At 36.7% G+C, this 17,080-nt stretch overlaps 1 protein-coding gene and 1 long non-coding RNA gene across 4 annotated transcripts in view; one reads left to right on the forward strand and one right to left on the reverse strand.

The window, feature by feature from the left end:
* Positions 1–17,080, forward strand: part of LOC111096282 — a 70,042-nt gene that overhangs the window by 3,816 nt on the left and 49,146 nt on the right. For both annotated transcript variants that reach the window (XR_005360833.1, XR_005360832.1), the window contains exon 2: positions 13,640–13,741. This is a non-coding gene — a long non-coding RNA (uncharacterized LOC111096282). The remainder of the gene's footprint in view (positions 1–13,639; positions 13,742–17,080) is intronic.
* Positions 8,495–17,080, reverse strand: part of MOSMO (modulator of smoothened) — a 62,763-nt gene continuing 54,177 nt past the window's right edge. For both annotated transcript variants that reach the window (XM_038540089.1, XM_038540090.1), the window contains exons 2-3: positions 13,982–14,194; positions 8,495–8,896 (exon numbers count right to left, since the gene is read on the reverse strand). In XM_038540089.1, the coding sequence (XP_038396017.1) occupies positions 8,712–8,896; positions 13,982–14,194 (398 nt within the window). In that variant the 3' untranslated portion in view covers positions 8,495–8,711. The remainder of the gene's footprint in view (positions 8,897–13,981; positions 14,195–17,080) is intronic.

Raw genomic sequence — 17,080 nt, forward strand, 5'->3', positions numbered from 1 at the left:
GGACCTGGGTACTAGGCAAACATGCTTCTGAGGGAAGTCAAAGGGGAGAAGACAGAGACAGGTCAAGAAATCAAGTATCTGAAAATCAGAGGGAGTAGGGGCTTGCTCAGTGTTTGGTAGCAATACTTTGAGATGGCAAGACCTAAGAGGAAGTGGGTTTCCAGTCCAAGGAGAAAGCTTCTCAGCTAACCAAACTTCACCATGCCCCAAACAGGGGATGGACACAGTCTATTGTACCATTCAGCCTGAAATAGTTGATATCTCAGCAGTAATGAGTGTAGACAGATGAAAAATGACTGGAGGGTGCTTTCTAATGTTTGAACCATGGACCTCTGCACAACCCTAGGGTGACACAATAACTAGATTTCCTATGAAAGGTGGAAGGTGGAAGGGATCTAGTTAGTTGTTTTTTTAAGCACTACAGAGGGGACAAGACATAGCCTGTTTGGGGAAATTTCCTTGGGTGCTCAATTCCCATAAGGGTCCCAGTAAAATCAAGGGGGGTTGATATCATTTGGTTCAGCAATCAGTGAAGTTATCACTTAGCAGGATTGCAGAAAGCTTGACAATGAGAGGGGAATGATGGAAGACTGAACACAAACAGCTTAATAACTTACATACTTTTTTCCCCAATAAAATATATAATATTTATAGGTTGTTTCTAAGCAGGACTACCTTCTATGGTTGCTTGCATTCCACATCCAGAAGAAGCAAACCATAGATTCAGCTGCTCATGTCTGAGCCAAGAAATCATGCAACTGGGACAAGCTATTTTTATTTCCTTCACACTAGCCAGGACAGAAGTAGTCCTCGATTTGAAGTCAGAGAACCTAGGTTTGAAACCAAGATTCAACAGTTACTAGTTACTGAACCTTGGGTAAATTATTCCCCCTTTGATCCATGGTTTTCTGGTCTATAAAATACCACCTCCACTTAGGAGGAGGATTAAGTAAGATGACATATGGAAAAACACATAGTATGAATTTAATGTTAGTTTCTTTCTCCAACCTCTTATTGAATGCCACTATTTCGTAACCACAATATTTTAAAATATATGAACTGCCTTAAATTGGGTAGTTGATATGCTTCAGTGAGAATATCAGGTTATCATGGTATTTGGGAAGTTTCTGTTATCTAAGGCCTAAGTTCAAGCAGCATGATTTGTAATAGCAAAAAACTTGAAGACTACCTAAATGAATATCAACCAGGGAGGAGGTAACACACACACACACATTGTTTATGTTTACTGACACAGAAAGATTTCCATCATAAAGTAAAAAAGTAGTGGCAGACATGTATAATATGATCTCGCTTTTGTTAGAACTGAACAGGACATACCCATCATATACACACACAACATGCATATTATACATATGACATATATATTGTACATACAGCAAGAAATCTAATATACCATTAATAGTGGTAATTTCTTGAAGGTAGGTTGAGAAGTGACTTTTAGCTTCCTATATTCATTTTTTTTTTTTAATTTACATGTTATTGTAAAAAAACAAAAAATCCCTTCGCCCCAGTTTAGAGTTATGGTAACTTCCTTCTCCACAACAGCACTTAGGCCAAGAAAAAGTTATTGATGATCCTGAAAGTAGAAATGAGGTAAAGTGTTAAGACTGGTGTGTGTATGAGTGGGGGTTACACCGCAATACGAGTCCACTATGCTACTCACTAATGACATTAGTAAAATATGAGGTAGTTAAAAGCTCTCTTAGATACATGGATTATTGTTCCCCTCGAGCAATTTATTATGCATAATGGAAAGGATTTTCTTTGATGGGTTCTTCAACTGCATTTGCATTTTGCCACAGAGAACAAAGCAATGTAAAAGAATGAGTTGTTTTTTAAATTTATTTAAGAAAATACTTGAATTGTGTAAGACAACCAAATTAAATATTTAAACATGAAAAGAGTGCCAGAGTCAGGACACAGCATTTATTTTGCTGACTTGCTCTGACAGATAATAGAGATTGATTTAATAGTGGCCAAATACAATGGCAGTATTTACTAAAGGGCCAGAAAGTGGCTAGTTGGGGATAACTGCATTTAAAAGGAGATCCAATCCTTGAGTCCATTCCTTTTAGCAAAAATAACTAAAACCATGTTGGCAGAACCAAATCTTTGCAAAACATACCACATCTATGGCCTCAAGATAGCTGAGAACCCAAAAGCTTGAAGAAGCCTCCAGTGTTCTCTCAGGATCAACAGGGTGCTTGCATCATCCTGGTCCTCTGTATTGATATTGACATTGGAGCACTGTGAATTTGGTAGTACAGGGTCAGCCTACAAAGGGTCTTGAGTAGTAAAGGTCTTAGGTCTTGAATCCTAAGGAGGTCAATGAAACTGGCATATTATACAAATACTTACTAATAGAATAACCACATAAGGGCTGATCTAAGGAAAGCCTCTGCTTTCAGGAAGAATTTCACTGAAACCCTCCTGGCAGGTAGGTGACTGGGTCTTTCAAATATAGTGTCATAATTTTTCTTTATAACCTAACCCCAAATTTAATTATAATAATTCAATTTACATGTAAAGCAACGTGCCATGTCTCTAAGGAAAACGAGAAAGCCACATTCCTTGCATTCAACAGTTTATCATCTAGTGATAGGTGTTTATTGAACAGCAGCAACTGACATCTGAATGCTTACTATGAGCCAGGCACTTCCCATGCTTTCTCATTTAAACCATCACCTTATGACACTGGTACTATTAGCCTCATTCTACAGGTGAAAAAACCAAGGCTCACAGAGGCTAAGTGATTCACCGAGGGTCACACAGCTAGTATTCTGGAACTGAGATTTGAATCCAGGCAATCTACTCGCCTCAAGTTTTATGACAGAGGTACAAACCAAAGAGAAAGCAAAACCAATTAGATAGGTTTCAAATATGGGAGGGAAAAAAATATGGGAGGGATTTGGGAAAACTGCCAGGAGGAGGTAGTGCAGTCACAGCCAAGACAAAGCACAGGTGTAGTGAAAGAATGGAGACTAGCTAGTTTGGCCATGTAAGGTGAAAAGGTACAGTGGTGGATATAAAGAGTGAAGAGACAGCCTGAAGTCGGATCATGAAGTTATGCTTAAACAAGTTTAGTTTAGATTTCATTCTGTAGAGTGGGAATGACAGGAACTCAAAGAAATGATATGCTTTCTTTTGTGTTAGGATTATTTTGGTAGAAATTATTTGGATAAAGTAGCTGGAGATGAGTTGAAGGAAGACTGGTTCAGACGCTGTAGAAGTCGAATAGCTTCTCCTATGTCAACTGTCCAAGGACTATTTGTTAAGACATTTCTTCTGTGTTGAAGGCTCTGCTATTGTGTGACTTCTGGCAAGTCATATACCTTTCTGACGCCTTGATTTCTTCATCTGGAAAATGGAAAAACTGGATGAGCTCTTTTAGATTTCATCCAGCTCTAAAATTTTCTGAGTTTCATGAAAAAAAATTGTCTTCTTGAAATCTAATCCTGGATGGTTTTAGTCTGGGAGTGGAACTGGGCTGAATTGTAGAAAACTTGAATGTACTTGAAAATATCATCCCATTGTTATCTCCTCCTGGGAAAAGAACCAAAACTCTAAAAAAATAATACAGCATTATGCTTTCTATCTTTGATACCATTTATAAATACCTACTTTTATTTTGTTGCTGGGTAACTGTGACCCAGAAGAGTTGACTTTGCATAAGAGAAACCCAGTCCTCCAGTCTTGTTTTTTTTCCTATAATCTCCTCATAGAGTGGTTAGGACAGAGTTAGTGGAAGACTAAGTCAAAATATGGTGTTTTTGGACTCATGTTACAGGGGGTTTTTTGGCCCCAAAGTGGGGCTTGGACTCACTGACTGAGCCAGCCAGGCATCTGGAAAATGTTATTGTTTTTAAAGCTAATCTGTTTTTGTCCTGAGATATTACCAAGGAGAAGGAAAAGTGTTTTCTCCCACTCTCTTAGAAGTTGTGTTAAGTCTACCATTATAATTTCCAATTGACCTGTTGGGTAATATTTATAGAACTTTTCTAATACATCTCATCTGTGTTATACATCAGGATAGATTTGGATGGTGTGAAGGTAGGGTGATCACCTCTTCCCTTTTGCCTGTAATTTTCCCAGTTAGGCACTGCAAGTCTCATGTCCCAGGAAACCCTTCAGTCTCAGGCAAATGGGGATGATTGGTCACCCCAAAATAAGATGCCTTTATGATACTCAAGAACATCCAAATCCTACCTTGTCTTTATCTTTCAACTCCCCACGAGGATCCTGTAAAGCCTACATAAAGTAGAGACAGGAGCAAAGGGTAAATATAGTGCTTTACTTGATTACTAGTTATCTTTTGGCTGAGCTAATCCTGAGGCCCCTTAAGAAAGCTATAGTAAAGCTGTGATGGAACACATGAACGTGTCTAGAGACTAAAGGCCTCTATGCTCTCCTTCAACCCAAATTTTATAATTTTAGAAGTTAAGATCCTTTGGCCTACAGTGAAGTAGAAACAGAAGACTGAAGCAAAGATGAATGGGCCTAGGTCTACGTGTGAAGGAGAAACACAAGTTGGCTGGCTTTGAGGGCCTTGATTCAGTGGTTCTCTCTCAATTCATTGAAACATCATGCAGAAGAAAGAGCCACAGATGTGTGGTCTTTTATCGCAGAGTGACTCTTCTAATTGGTAAACATGGCCAAATCCATATTCTGGAATATTAACAGCATCTCTTCCCAAGGAGGGAGCAGGGAGTGGGAGTGGAATAAGAGAGGGAGATCTTCTCCCTGTATGATACTAACAAAACCAAACCAAGAGGCAGTGCAGTGTCACTGTGTGAATATGTAAAACCTCTGTAAGAAAGCAACTTCTGAAATGAATTTTTAAAATCAGAGCTTATTTCAAAGCAATAGAAGCCTTTTTAGTTTCTTTAGTAGACAATTTATTTTGATAAACTTGCTCAATAACAAAAATACAAGTGAAGAAAATTATGTTCATTTTATACAGTTTGTATTAACAATTTGTTTTGAAACTATTAATTGAAAAATGTTATAACCAATTAGAAAACAATTCTTAATAAAATTTGGGGTAATATACAGACCTTGATCACAAACTCTAAAATCTCTTGAGGTGATACAACTAATAAGTCCTGTGTAGGGAATACAACCTACACAGGCCATGTTTTTCCTTCATATATTTTTATCCTTCAAAAATTAGTTCTGAAAGACAGCTTACTGTTTTGAATTGTGAATGTAAATTTAATTTTTAAAAGAAGGTCAAAGTGGGTTGATAAAAGTTACTACAATCAGAGTAACTTGTGGCTAGTAGTCTTTTAATAAAGACAAAATAAATGCAACATGTTCTTCGCAAGAAGCCCACGATGCAAAATAATAGCTAAGAGTATATCTAAAGTTAGTTTCCAATACTTTTGCAGGGCCTTTCCTCTAAATCAATAGGTTGTATGTCACCAGGACTATTATTTTACTTAATAGATTAAACAGTGAATTCACAGAAAATCAAGCAAAGATATCAAAGCTTTAGGCAAAAAGGTAAAAACCAATGAAGTGTTTTGGTCATTTAGAATATTTAAAAAAAAGAAGAAGAAGAAGAAGAAGAAGAAGAGGAGCCATCCTTCAAAAACAAAACAAATGGAAGAGAAAATAGGGTAAGAAGAAGAGTCAGAAAAATTACATACACACATTAACAACATAGAACATGGATTACCTTTGGAAAGAATCATACTGAAATGTTTGCTTTTAATGAATTGAAGATTTTTCATGTTTACAGATGTTTAGGCATGTTCAATAGGAGCTTCCCAAACTTTCAAACTAATTTAAGTCTTGTGCAAATAAAACCTATAAATAGTTTTCAGCAGATTTTACAGTGATGTTCTTAGGTATGAGAAGAATGCACACACTCTAAAAACAATGTAACAGACAAAGTTTGACAAATGATTGCACCATAAAACAGTGTTTTATATACAGTTTACAAGATATGATTTCCTGCTATAAATTAATATTGTACTATATAGTACTTATTATAGTGACCTTTTTAAAAGCAACTGCTGACAGTTGTCTAACTTTTCACTTACAGGATTTATAGAATTTTTATATGAATGAACCCATTTCATTGTTTGGTCTGGAAGAGTACAAAGATTTGACTTCACATACTACTTGATGGGACAGTCCCAATCCTGGGTTAGAGTGCTGACTGGTTAGAGGGAGTGTTCTCCTACCAGCTCTTTATGCACTGGACCTCCAAGACAATGATGAAATTAAAGACAATTTAATGGTTTGGGTAATAGATACAAATAAAACCTAAAATTTTGTAATCTTATATGCAATACCACTGTAAGTGAAAGAAGTAAACAGTGGGGGAATTCTTAGCAGCTGAGAAACTTTCTCTCCCCATGCTCATGATCCAGTTAAAAATATTTTGAGAAACTATTTACAATAAAATTCATCTTTTGGAAGAGAAAAGCTCTTGGTCATATCATAAATTAATTTGAACCATACTTTGCTAACACTTTATCTCAGTGGTATAATGGTGACAACCAAAACTTTCCTTCGAAGTGATCCATTTGACGAGGACCAATCAAATCACAATGGGAACTGCAATCCCAAATGTCCGTAGAACACGTCCAGTGGTATTCTCAGAATTAACTAGACATCATAATACTTGGGGAAAAAGAGTCTCCTTCAGTCATTTCCCAAAGGTTTCTTTGACCCTGGAAAGGAAGAGTGTGACATTCCCCCAGAACACTCAAGGAATGCACCACAGTGGTGGTTCACCTCTTACCCTGACTCCTGAGTGAGCTGAAACACTGGGGTTTTCTTTCACAATAAAATACTGCTGAATTAACAGTAAGATATATGAATGTCAAACAAGCCAGTGTGAAACACATCAGGCTCCTCCATTTTATACTCTGAATATCCAAGGAGGCAGCCCCGTTTCTGAAGTAATCATTTTATAATTTATAATTAAGCTTTCAAAAAACAGTGCATTTGTTTCTGTTTGTGTGAAGCATGGACAACACGGGACTCTAACTCTACTGATAGGGACATTTGGGTTGCCGTTTCACTAGAAAGAGGAAAAACTTTTAGCTCCATTGCCAAGAAAGAGCCTCCTGCCCCACATTTCAAACAGGAGATTATCTATAGTGTTCACCTGGAAAAACAACTGGTATGCAAGCATGGAAATGTGGAGAAAAGAAACAATGTATTTTAAAACTATTTGTGGATTGATTTGAGGGTTAGCTGCAATGCTGCTTCTAAGAAAAAAACGTAAAGCTGTGGGTTTAGTACAGCCCTTTAAAGTAAATGCAAAAGTGTTAGCTTTTAGCAAACAAAGGCATATAGTATATAAAGAAAATATTGTATTGCTCAGGTTTTTGGTAAAGGAGATGTACTAATAATGCTTACAGATGAAAAGAACATAAATTCAGCTTTTATAGCAGAGTGAAGTTAGTGTTGTAGAAAGCCAAAATATTATAAATTGATATTACTAGTGAACTTTGTATTTATGTAAAGTTGTGTGCTTGAACATAGAAAATGCATTATTCAGGTAACAGACCAAGCCAGTAGAAAAAAGAGAACCTCTGTACAACAGACGACAGTTGCCAATAATTTAAATAGTGTCAGATTCCCCAAATTATAAGGTTTTACATGATCTTACCTTCTACTCTCATATACAAATAAATTAACCCTACAAAGAATTTTAGCTTAACTTAAAATTGGACCTAGAAAGGTATGGGATTTTATTTGTACCTATTACAAAAACCTGTTAAAATCAAGGGCTGCTACAAAGAATGAGGTAAACTGAAGACTCTCTCCACTATGCAGCCTTCAGATAAATGGCTTTTTTTTCTATTGAGTTCTAGGTTTGCACACCACAGTGTTTTGCTAGCAAAGCATTCAGAGTTCTCTTCCAGGAACTGTTTGCATGTGTGTGTATATAAATTTACACACACATACACACACACACACATATATACACACTGTATACTGCATCAGCAAAATATATATATTATATATATATTTATATAAATATAAGTAATATTTCCCCCACCCACCCACCCCCAACAACATGTTTCTTAGTGTTTGATTTTTTTTTGTTTTGTTTTGTACACAGAGAATAGGGAATTTCAGGATTTTTACATACATTTTAGCAAACAAGTTTTGATCTATTGGCTTCTTGGTGTAGTAATGCAACAGCAAATCATTCTGGTGCCAAAGGCTCATACCATTACAAGGAAGCTGTGAACACTAATTTCTTAGGAGGTGAGGCCAGCCCCACATGAACTTCTCTTGTAACCCTCTGGTCCACCATGATTCATAAATACTTAGACTTTTTTTTCTCAATTAATCATTAGACGTTAAAAACGGAACAACAGAGTCACAAAGGGCCACATGCTTTTCAGTATAAAGCATTCTCCTTCACTAGGTTGCTATCACAGTGCAGACCTGACTGCCTGAATATGCTCAGGAGATTTAGTCAATATTGTCTGTATTTGGTTATGGAAAAGGCTCTCCTTTTTTGTTTGTTTTGTTTTTAAATCCAAAGTGCATAGTGAGAACAAATCAAAGCATTTTTTTTTTCCTTTTTAGCATCAGTTGCATCTAAGCATCTTCCCGTGAGAGGACTACTCAGATGCCTTGTCTTTGTCCTCCCCCCTCCAAAAATAAAAAAATAAAATAAAATAAAAAATAATAAAAGAGTTGAGCAATTTAGACATTCATCAGCCTGGTAAACAAACTTTGCCAGCAAATAGAAGTCCTACTATTGTAAAGAAAATTGATAAGACAAAAAGTACATATGATGACCCAACTACTGTGTTGTTGGGTAATTTATAAGGTTGGCCTCCGACTTCATTGATGTAAAATCCTATTGGAAATATTAGGGCAGCCATACAGAAAAGGATCACTGTAAAACAAACCAAAACACAACATTAGTAACACGGTTTGGTAATTAGGAAAACAATGAAAATTTGGCACAAAGGAAGTTTATAAGAAGGGCTGTGGATTGATAACATGGTCAAACCTGTTAAAACACTGACCACTTGTCAAAAGATTTTACATTTTCTATGGATCACAAAATATTGCCAATGCCTAACTATTCAACACAGTAAAAGCTAGACTAGCCTTTTTTACAAGCGTTAGGACAATTTCGAATATCAGCATTAAGAAAGGGCTTCAAACCTACTAAGTAAGTGCTTACTTACTATTAACTATATAAATGATTTGTTTTTACATTTTGATTTAAAAAGTTTAATTCTAGTATATTTAACACAGTATTATATTAGTTTCAGGTGTGTGCATAAAGTATATTTGACCACTTAAAATAGTAGTTAAGGGCTCTAGCTAGAATGAGAGAGGGTTTATGATCTGGCTCCACTACTTACTGGCTGTGCTTAGGCTTCTGGTTCCCTTCTAGAAATGAGGTAAGTACCAGAAGGATAAATAAAACAATGTTAAGTCCTTGGCCTGATGCCAGGCTGATAGTAAGTGCTGAATAAATGTTGCATATTATTGTCATCAGTTATTCTGCCAATTCTCTGTTCCTCTCAGTATCAGGAGGAATTGGAGAAAAGGTACATAGAGATAATAGTACTATTTTTCTTACTCTGATTTAAAATCACTTAGTGGAAAGAACCTCAGGCTTTTGAGATGATTAGTAAACTCATTAGAGTGGTTATCTCTCATTATCGACAAAGTTAGAAAAAAGATCTCTCTCAGGTTTTCTGAGTACATAGAGGTTAAAGTGGGGTGTGTGTGGGGGGCTTCTTTGTGTTTTGTATAGGAACACAATGAAATATATTATTTGCTAAAAATATTTCTAGAACAGTCCCAGAAAACCCATCTGGGTGGAATTACTCAGTCCTATTTCAGCAAACAGCTTGTGGCCCTGGGCTACCAAAGAAATACTCTTCCTAGTGAATAGAGATTACCATTGACAGGCTAGCTTTTCCAAGAAAATATTTTATGCTTTTTGAAAGCATTTTGGTCAAATGTTCACAGTCCTTCAAATTTCTTTGGAGGTAGAAACATTTCTTCAGCGTAATATGAAGACAGGTTACTATACTCACTGCATATGAAGGATTGAAGCTTTCCATTATTAACCGAATGAGAAACTTCTTCCAAGTTAAACATATCCCCACGAATACAGACAGAGTCCTGGATAATCAGCAGCTGACACTTGTCCTAAATTATTTTTGTGTTAATCAATCAACAAATTTAATAGGAGAGTCCTTTAAAAAGCCAATTAGGAATCTTTTCCTGGAAGACGTACCTCCAGGGTAATATCCAAGGTATTAAAAAGTAACATTTTCTTAATTAATACACTGGTCTATGGAACACATCAGCACTGTTGTTTGCTTTGCACCACCTAGATGGATGATCTCATATTATACATACAGCCTACTTCATTACTTCATTTTGGGCCAACGACCACACCAAATAATGTTACACAAGTGAATTTATTCTTATCCAGGTGCCTACTACTACAGAACAAATGAAAAATTTAGATATTAAGTATTAGATCTTTTTGCCTTTCTGTTGTAGAGTCAGCAGTAAAAGACTATTAGTGCTTCCAATGTCCACTTATCAGTGTTATCTGTCACCAATTTCTAACAGTTCTTATTATGCTCTAATATGGTTTGGTAAGTAAAATGAAACCGCAATCTAAGTAGCTATAGACCATCTAATAGAAAAACAATGGGAGAAAGTTATTGCTTTAAAAACAAATTGTTTCTTAATGTTGACTAATCTAATCAAGAAACGTAATTTGGAAGTGCTTTAGCGATACGCAGGTATTATAACTGTTCATTCTGTTAATTAAAGTGCCAACTTCATTCCTATCTTTTTCTATTTTCTACTGTAAAATAGAAATCTATCCTTTTTAATGAAATAATCATTTAATGATTATATTTAAAGTAGAGTTTAATATTTTACAAGAGTTAAATACATTCCAGTTAGGAAAAGCTTAATCAAATATTTTTTTAATTAATTTTTATTTATTTATGATAGTCACAGAGAGAGAGAGAGAGCGAGCGGCAGAGACATAGGCAGAGGGAGAAGCAGGCTCCATGCACGGGGAGCCCGACGTGGGATTCGATCCTGGGTCTCCAGGATCGCGCCCTGGGCGAAAGGCAGGTGCCAAACCGCTGCGCCACCCAGGGATCCCCAAGCTTAATCAAATATTAAAGAAGCAGTAAACTCCTATTTGATCTAATCCTAGTTTTTAATCCAAAGAGTTTCGTTCTCTATACTCTGGGAAGATTTAATGTAGGTAGCTGAGTTTTCTTTTAAGCTCTTGGGACCTGTGAGGTTAACTTTAGATCTTAAAATCTTATTATTTTTTAAAATTTTTATTTATTTATGATAGTCACAGAGAGAGAGAGAGAGAGAGAGAGAGAGAGAGATAGAGGGGCAGAGACATAGGCAGAGGGAGAAGCAGGCTCCATGCACCGGGAGCCTGATGTGGGATTCGATCCCGGGTCTCCAGGATCGTGCCCTGGGCCAAAGGCAGGCGCCAAACCGCTGTGCCACCCAGGGATCCCTTAAAATCTTATTAATGGTGATAGTATCTATCAACTTTTTACAATTAAATTTTGAGTCCTAAATAAGCCTATAAAGACATAACTTCCAATCTTCCATGGCACAGATTTCTTGATGGTGAGAATCAGATATTGAGTTTACTGGGAGATAAGAATGTAAATTACAAGGGCAGAGTTAAGGATAAGGGGGAGACTTGAAGAAAAAGACATCTTTGTCACCTTTGCCCCCAACAGGCAAGCTGCGTCACATGTGGCTCTCGTCTGAGAGTTCTCCACTGTGTAAACCTATTAGAAAATGTTACCCTGACATTTTTACCAGAACTACAGTTTAAGCAGAATAGAAATATATACAGTAGAGATGAAGTATATTTTCAAAAGCTGAATGGAAATAGCAAGGGGAGCTCAATCCTCAGGACTGCCACCCCCGTGGACTAGCTCTGGTAACAATGACAGTGGATTTAAGGAAGCTGAGAAGGGTAAAGCAGCTCTAAGCTTACTGAGATGACATTAACTACAAGATAGATTGCTGAGCTAAAAAACCAAGGTACGGAATAGTATACATAGAAAATATTTTCATAGAACATCCAAACATATACACATATGTTTCTGTGCACAGGACACCTCTGGGAGGAAATCCCAGAAACTTGTAACAACGGTTGCTTCCAGCAGAGGTATTGAATGGCCACAAATGAGACTCACTTTTCACTTGGTGACACTTTCCTAGGCTTTGAATTATGTATCATATGCCCAGATTATTTTTTAAAGTTATTATTTTAAATTATTTAACTAAAAAATAAAGGCAAAGCACATTACATTTGAGGTAGCTACATATACTTAAATATCTGTTGAAAAGAAATGAAAAACAAGATAACCCTAGTTCTTTCTGTTTATTGGGTTGCAAGAACCAAAGGAATCTTAATGCTCCCATTAACTCATACTAAAGTAGTGTTGTTATCAAATTATACTTTAGATTTTTGGTATTCAGAGCACATGCATTCCTAAATGTTAACTAAGTCCCCAAACTAAATCCTCCTTTTTTGACTTTATCTTACTCCTTAAAGAATGAATTCTTTCTGGATTAAGTGGTTGTTATCTGTGAATAAAGATTCTCTTCAAATTTGCATCACTTAATTTAGCAGCACTGTCTCTACAGCTGCCTGTGGACCCCACTATCCAGAAAAGAATTAAACAAGGTCATCAACTTGTTTCACATTTCTTAACTAGAATGGAGAAGCCTCTCTAGTCAAAGTCAATTTGATCTAAATTTTAAAATTAAGGGAGTAGTATAGACTGAAATAAAACAACAAAGCCAGAAAGATATACATTAAAGAGTTTCATAGGGAGATAGGGAGAAACTGACACTCATAAACGAATATCTCTATCTTATGGTCTTTAAAGATAAATTGAGCTTTAACATTAATAGGGCTCCACGGGATTATGCCTTACCCTACCATACAAGTTCTAAATGAAAATATTAAGTGAAAGTAAGCCGTGTTATAATATTCACTTTTTAAAATTTATGCAAACCTGATATAATTATAAGGTATTGAATTAGAAGTTAAATCCCATGGTATGTGGCATAAGAATTATTATCCTGTTCTTCAGAGCAGAGTTTCTCAACAGGGCCCTATTGCCATTTTAGGCCTGATAAGTCTTTGTTGTGGGGAGCTGTCCTTTGCATTTGTAGGATGTTTTGCCATTATCCCTGGCATCTACTCAAGATGCCAGTAAAATCCTCTTAGTTATGACAACCGGAAATGTTTCTAGACATTGACAAATATCCCTGGGTAGGGGGGTACAAAATTGCTTTAGAGAGAAAGAAGAAAGCAAAATTTCAGAAATATCTTTCCTTCGTGCATTTTTGCTGCTTTTAACTTGGGAAAAGCCCCTGATGTGTTGGGAAATTAAACCAATTTTGTAGAGTACAAGAAAATGTATAATATATATCATACCTTGGGGCACAGCTTAATAGAATATGAAATGATAAACAATTATTAACCAAATGTGTTGATTTTGCAAGGTCATGCAACTTACAGTAGAAACTCAAAATTAATATTAAAAAGCAAATCACCACCTTAATCTAATTTATATTTCTGTACATTTTCTTCTAGATTTACCTTTATTTGGTGGAGGATACCAATACCTTCAAGAGGAGTAAAAGACTCAGTAAAAGACAGCTCTGAGCCACAGACCTGGAATGCTTATGTCACAATGTGAGCAAAAATAAAATTCATTAAAATAGCATTTCATACAAAGCAATTAAGGTTTTGGATGTCTTGGTCTTGTGGTGAGAATTCTGAAGAACTGATGGGACTGTGTAGAGTCTATATGATGGCCACAGCAAGTGGTGCTCTTTGATGATTATGGAGTCTTTATGACTGATTCTTGATATCTTCATTAAAATACCAGTGTGCACGCCTTCTAGACAAATTTAGTAAGCACAGGTTACTTACTTCCAGTGAATGCTATCCATCGAGCATATTTTGTAGCTTCTCTCCGCCAGTGGGAAGCTACCAGCAAACCACATGTGACAGTCAATGAAATGATTCCCATGATGATAAAAAACAGTGTGGTGACCCACTCTGGGGGAAGCCGAGGTGGGATGCACGTCCGGTCTCGTCCATGGATTGTTTGACACTGTCGCACAAGGCCCACAGTGAGTGCTCCTGGGAAGATGCAAAAGGTGGGAGTATTTTAGTGGGTTTGGCATTCCCAAGGAATATCCCCCACCAATATCCCTTTAGTCCTTAAATCTTATTTCTGTGTAAGCCACTCGGGCATTTAATTCCACTGAGTCTCACTAATTAGCATTCTGTTGTATTCCACAATGCAGTCATACTTAACAAAGTGAACTTAAAACCTCACAGAAACCACAAAATGCAGTTCTTTCAGTCATTTATTAAACAAAGTACTTTTTTGAGTACTTGTATCAAGCAATGTTCTGCGTTCCAGGGAAATAACAATGAACAAGACATATGAGGCTCCTGGTCTTGCTATGCTTATGTATTAGCAGAAAGAATTAGAACTTTTTTATTCTCAGATCAAAGACTCATTGTATATTATTCGATTTTGGATGAGAATAAAAATGCTTTTCAGGAAATTGAAGGCAAACTTGAGATATGTCTAATCATAATATACAGATAAAATTACATAATGGATTAAATATTAGAACCAATATATTTTATTAAAGTTTTGCCTAAGAATAGGAGTGCCTCGGTGGCTCAGTCGGTTAAGCGTCTGACTCTTGGTTTCGGCTCAGGTCATGATCTCAGGGTTCTGGGACTGAGCCTCACATTGGGCTCCGTACTCAGCATGGGGTCTGCTTGAGATTCTCTCTCTCCCCCTTTCCCTCTGCTCCTCCCCCCGCTTGTAACCCTCCCCTCTCAAATAAGTAAAGAGATACAGAAAATCTTAAAAAACAAAAAAAAGGACTAAGAACATTACAATATAAATACTTTTCATTAAATTCAAGAAAATGTTGGGAAAACTAGTAGGTTCCCTCCTATGGTAAGCTCAACAATTTCTGTGCAATGCACAAGTGTTCAGATTGCTAAACCATTACTAACATGCTTTGGCAGAAAAGCATAAAGGCATTGGTGGTAATTTTTCAAAGGCCCCTTTCCCATTTAAATAACATGAAGGTGATTTTTGTAAAACCTCAGGTGCTATTGTTACATAAACATGTTCTTATGTCAAACCCAAGGAATTCCTTTATCAAATTTGGGGTGAATTAATTTATAGAAACCTAAATAAAAAAGGTGAAAATGTTTATTTTCTTCTCTTCCCCACTAAGAACAATACAAATGTTACTTTTTTTTTTTTTAAAGATTTTATTTATTTATTCATAGAGACACAGAGAGAGAGAGAGGTAGAGACACAGACAGAGGGAGAAGCAGGCTTCATGCAGGAAGCCCGACGTGGGACTCGATCCCCCGTCTCCAGGATCACACCCCGGGCTGCAGGCAGCACTAAACCGCTGCACCACCGGGGCTGCCCCAAATGTTACTTTTGAGTGAAAATTGCTTATTTCTCCCTTTAAGAGCAACTGCAAATGGGAAAACTGTTGCCTAAAACACAAGAAATTTCTGGAACCATTGAAAACATGGGGCATCTGGGTAGCTCAGCTGGTTGTGTCTGCCTCTGGCTCAGGTCATGATCCCAGGGTGCTGGGATGGAGCCTAGCATTAGGCTCCCTGCAGTGGGGAGTCTGCTTCATCCTCTCCCTCAACCTTGTGCTCTCTGGCTCTCTCTGTCAAATAAATAAATAAAATCTTAAAAAAAAAATAACAGATTTCTGAATCTTTTTTTAGCCTTAATTACTTTCTCAATTTGAACAAAAACACCACCAACAACAAAAAGATATTAACCTCAAAATCATAGCACTTGGCACAAACAAGTGCCTTTTCTGAGGACAGTCAGTGAAATTCTGAGAGGCATTTTGGGAAGCTGCCTTGGTGGGAGAAGACAGCAGAGATGGATGTGTGGATACAGATGTGTGTGTGGGTAGGTAGGACTGCTGGAGGGAGGGGTCTCTCCTGCAACCTGTGTTTTGCCACTGATACATTTTTAGAAATAAGGCAATGTATTCAAAGAAAAGGAAGCAAAAAAATCAGCTTTCTCAAAGCTGAGTTGTAGTTTTTCCCCCTCTCTCTCATGCTAATTCTGATTCTTTTGATCAAGTGGGAGAAGAAAACTCAGACAAGTAGTACCTTTTTCTCTCAAATCATCTAATAATTAGGCCCGTCTTGTAATTTCTGCAAAGGTGTAAACAGCATTCTAACTGTGGGATCATCTCCAGCAGGATTGAGGCAGATGGGGGTTTAGAGGGGAATAGGAAGCGAGCAAACCTTCATAATAATGCCACACACTATCCCTCTTTCTAGCTGCTGCTTGAGAGACTTAGTAGGTTGAAGAAAAGGAAGTCAGCTAAAAGTTTTGATACTTAAATTGCTAACCTTAAAAATATCATGGTAATTGCTTGAACCAGAAAAAGGGAGAGGGTAGGGGTGAGTAGGTATCAGGAAGTTGCATAACTGTTTTTAAATTGAAACACTAAAAAGTTTCCTTGAAAAGAAAACTTAGGGGACAGAGGGTGTCTTATTATGATAAAGCATTTTATTATAATTTTGGAAATAAAGTATTCACAGCAGTGCTCAAGAATGAACAGGAAACTACTCTTGATCATTCAGCAAAAAACTTCTAACAAATTACCCTGTATAGTCACTATCCCTTTTCTTATACTGTAATTGCTATAAAAATAGACAACAGGCAATGAAGGTCCTTTGAAAAATGCAATATTGTGGATTCTGATTACAGCAGTAACTTACTTTACAACTTAAAATACAAAGAAAGTTTTATTGGTAACTCTAATGGACTTAGATTTACATTTGATAATTACTTTTTGCTGGCAAATACTTAAAATTGTACATTCAGTAAATCATAACTAAAATATCTGTCCTCCAAAATATTTCTGAGTATCTTATGTTACCTCTTACTTTCTGTTTATGGACATGGCCAAGAGGTTAGGGCTCAAATTTAAAGAAACCTCCTGT

This window comes from Canis lupus, chromosome 6 (genome assembly GCF_011100685.1).
Source record: "Canis lupus familiaris isolate Mischka breed German Shepherd chromosome 6, alternate assembly UU_Cfam_GSD_1.0, whole genome shotgun sequence".
NCBI lineage: Eukaryota > Metazoa > Chordata > Mammalia > Carnivora > Canidae > Canis > Canis lupus.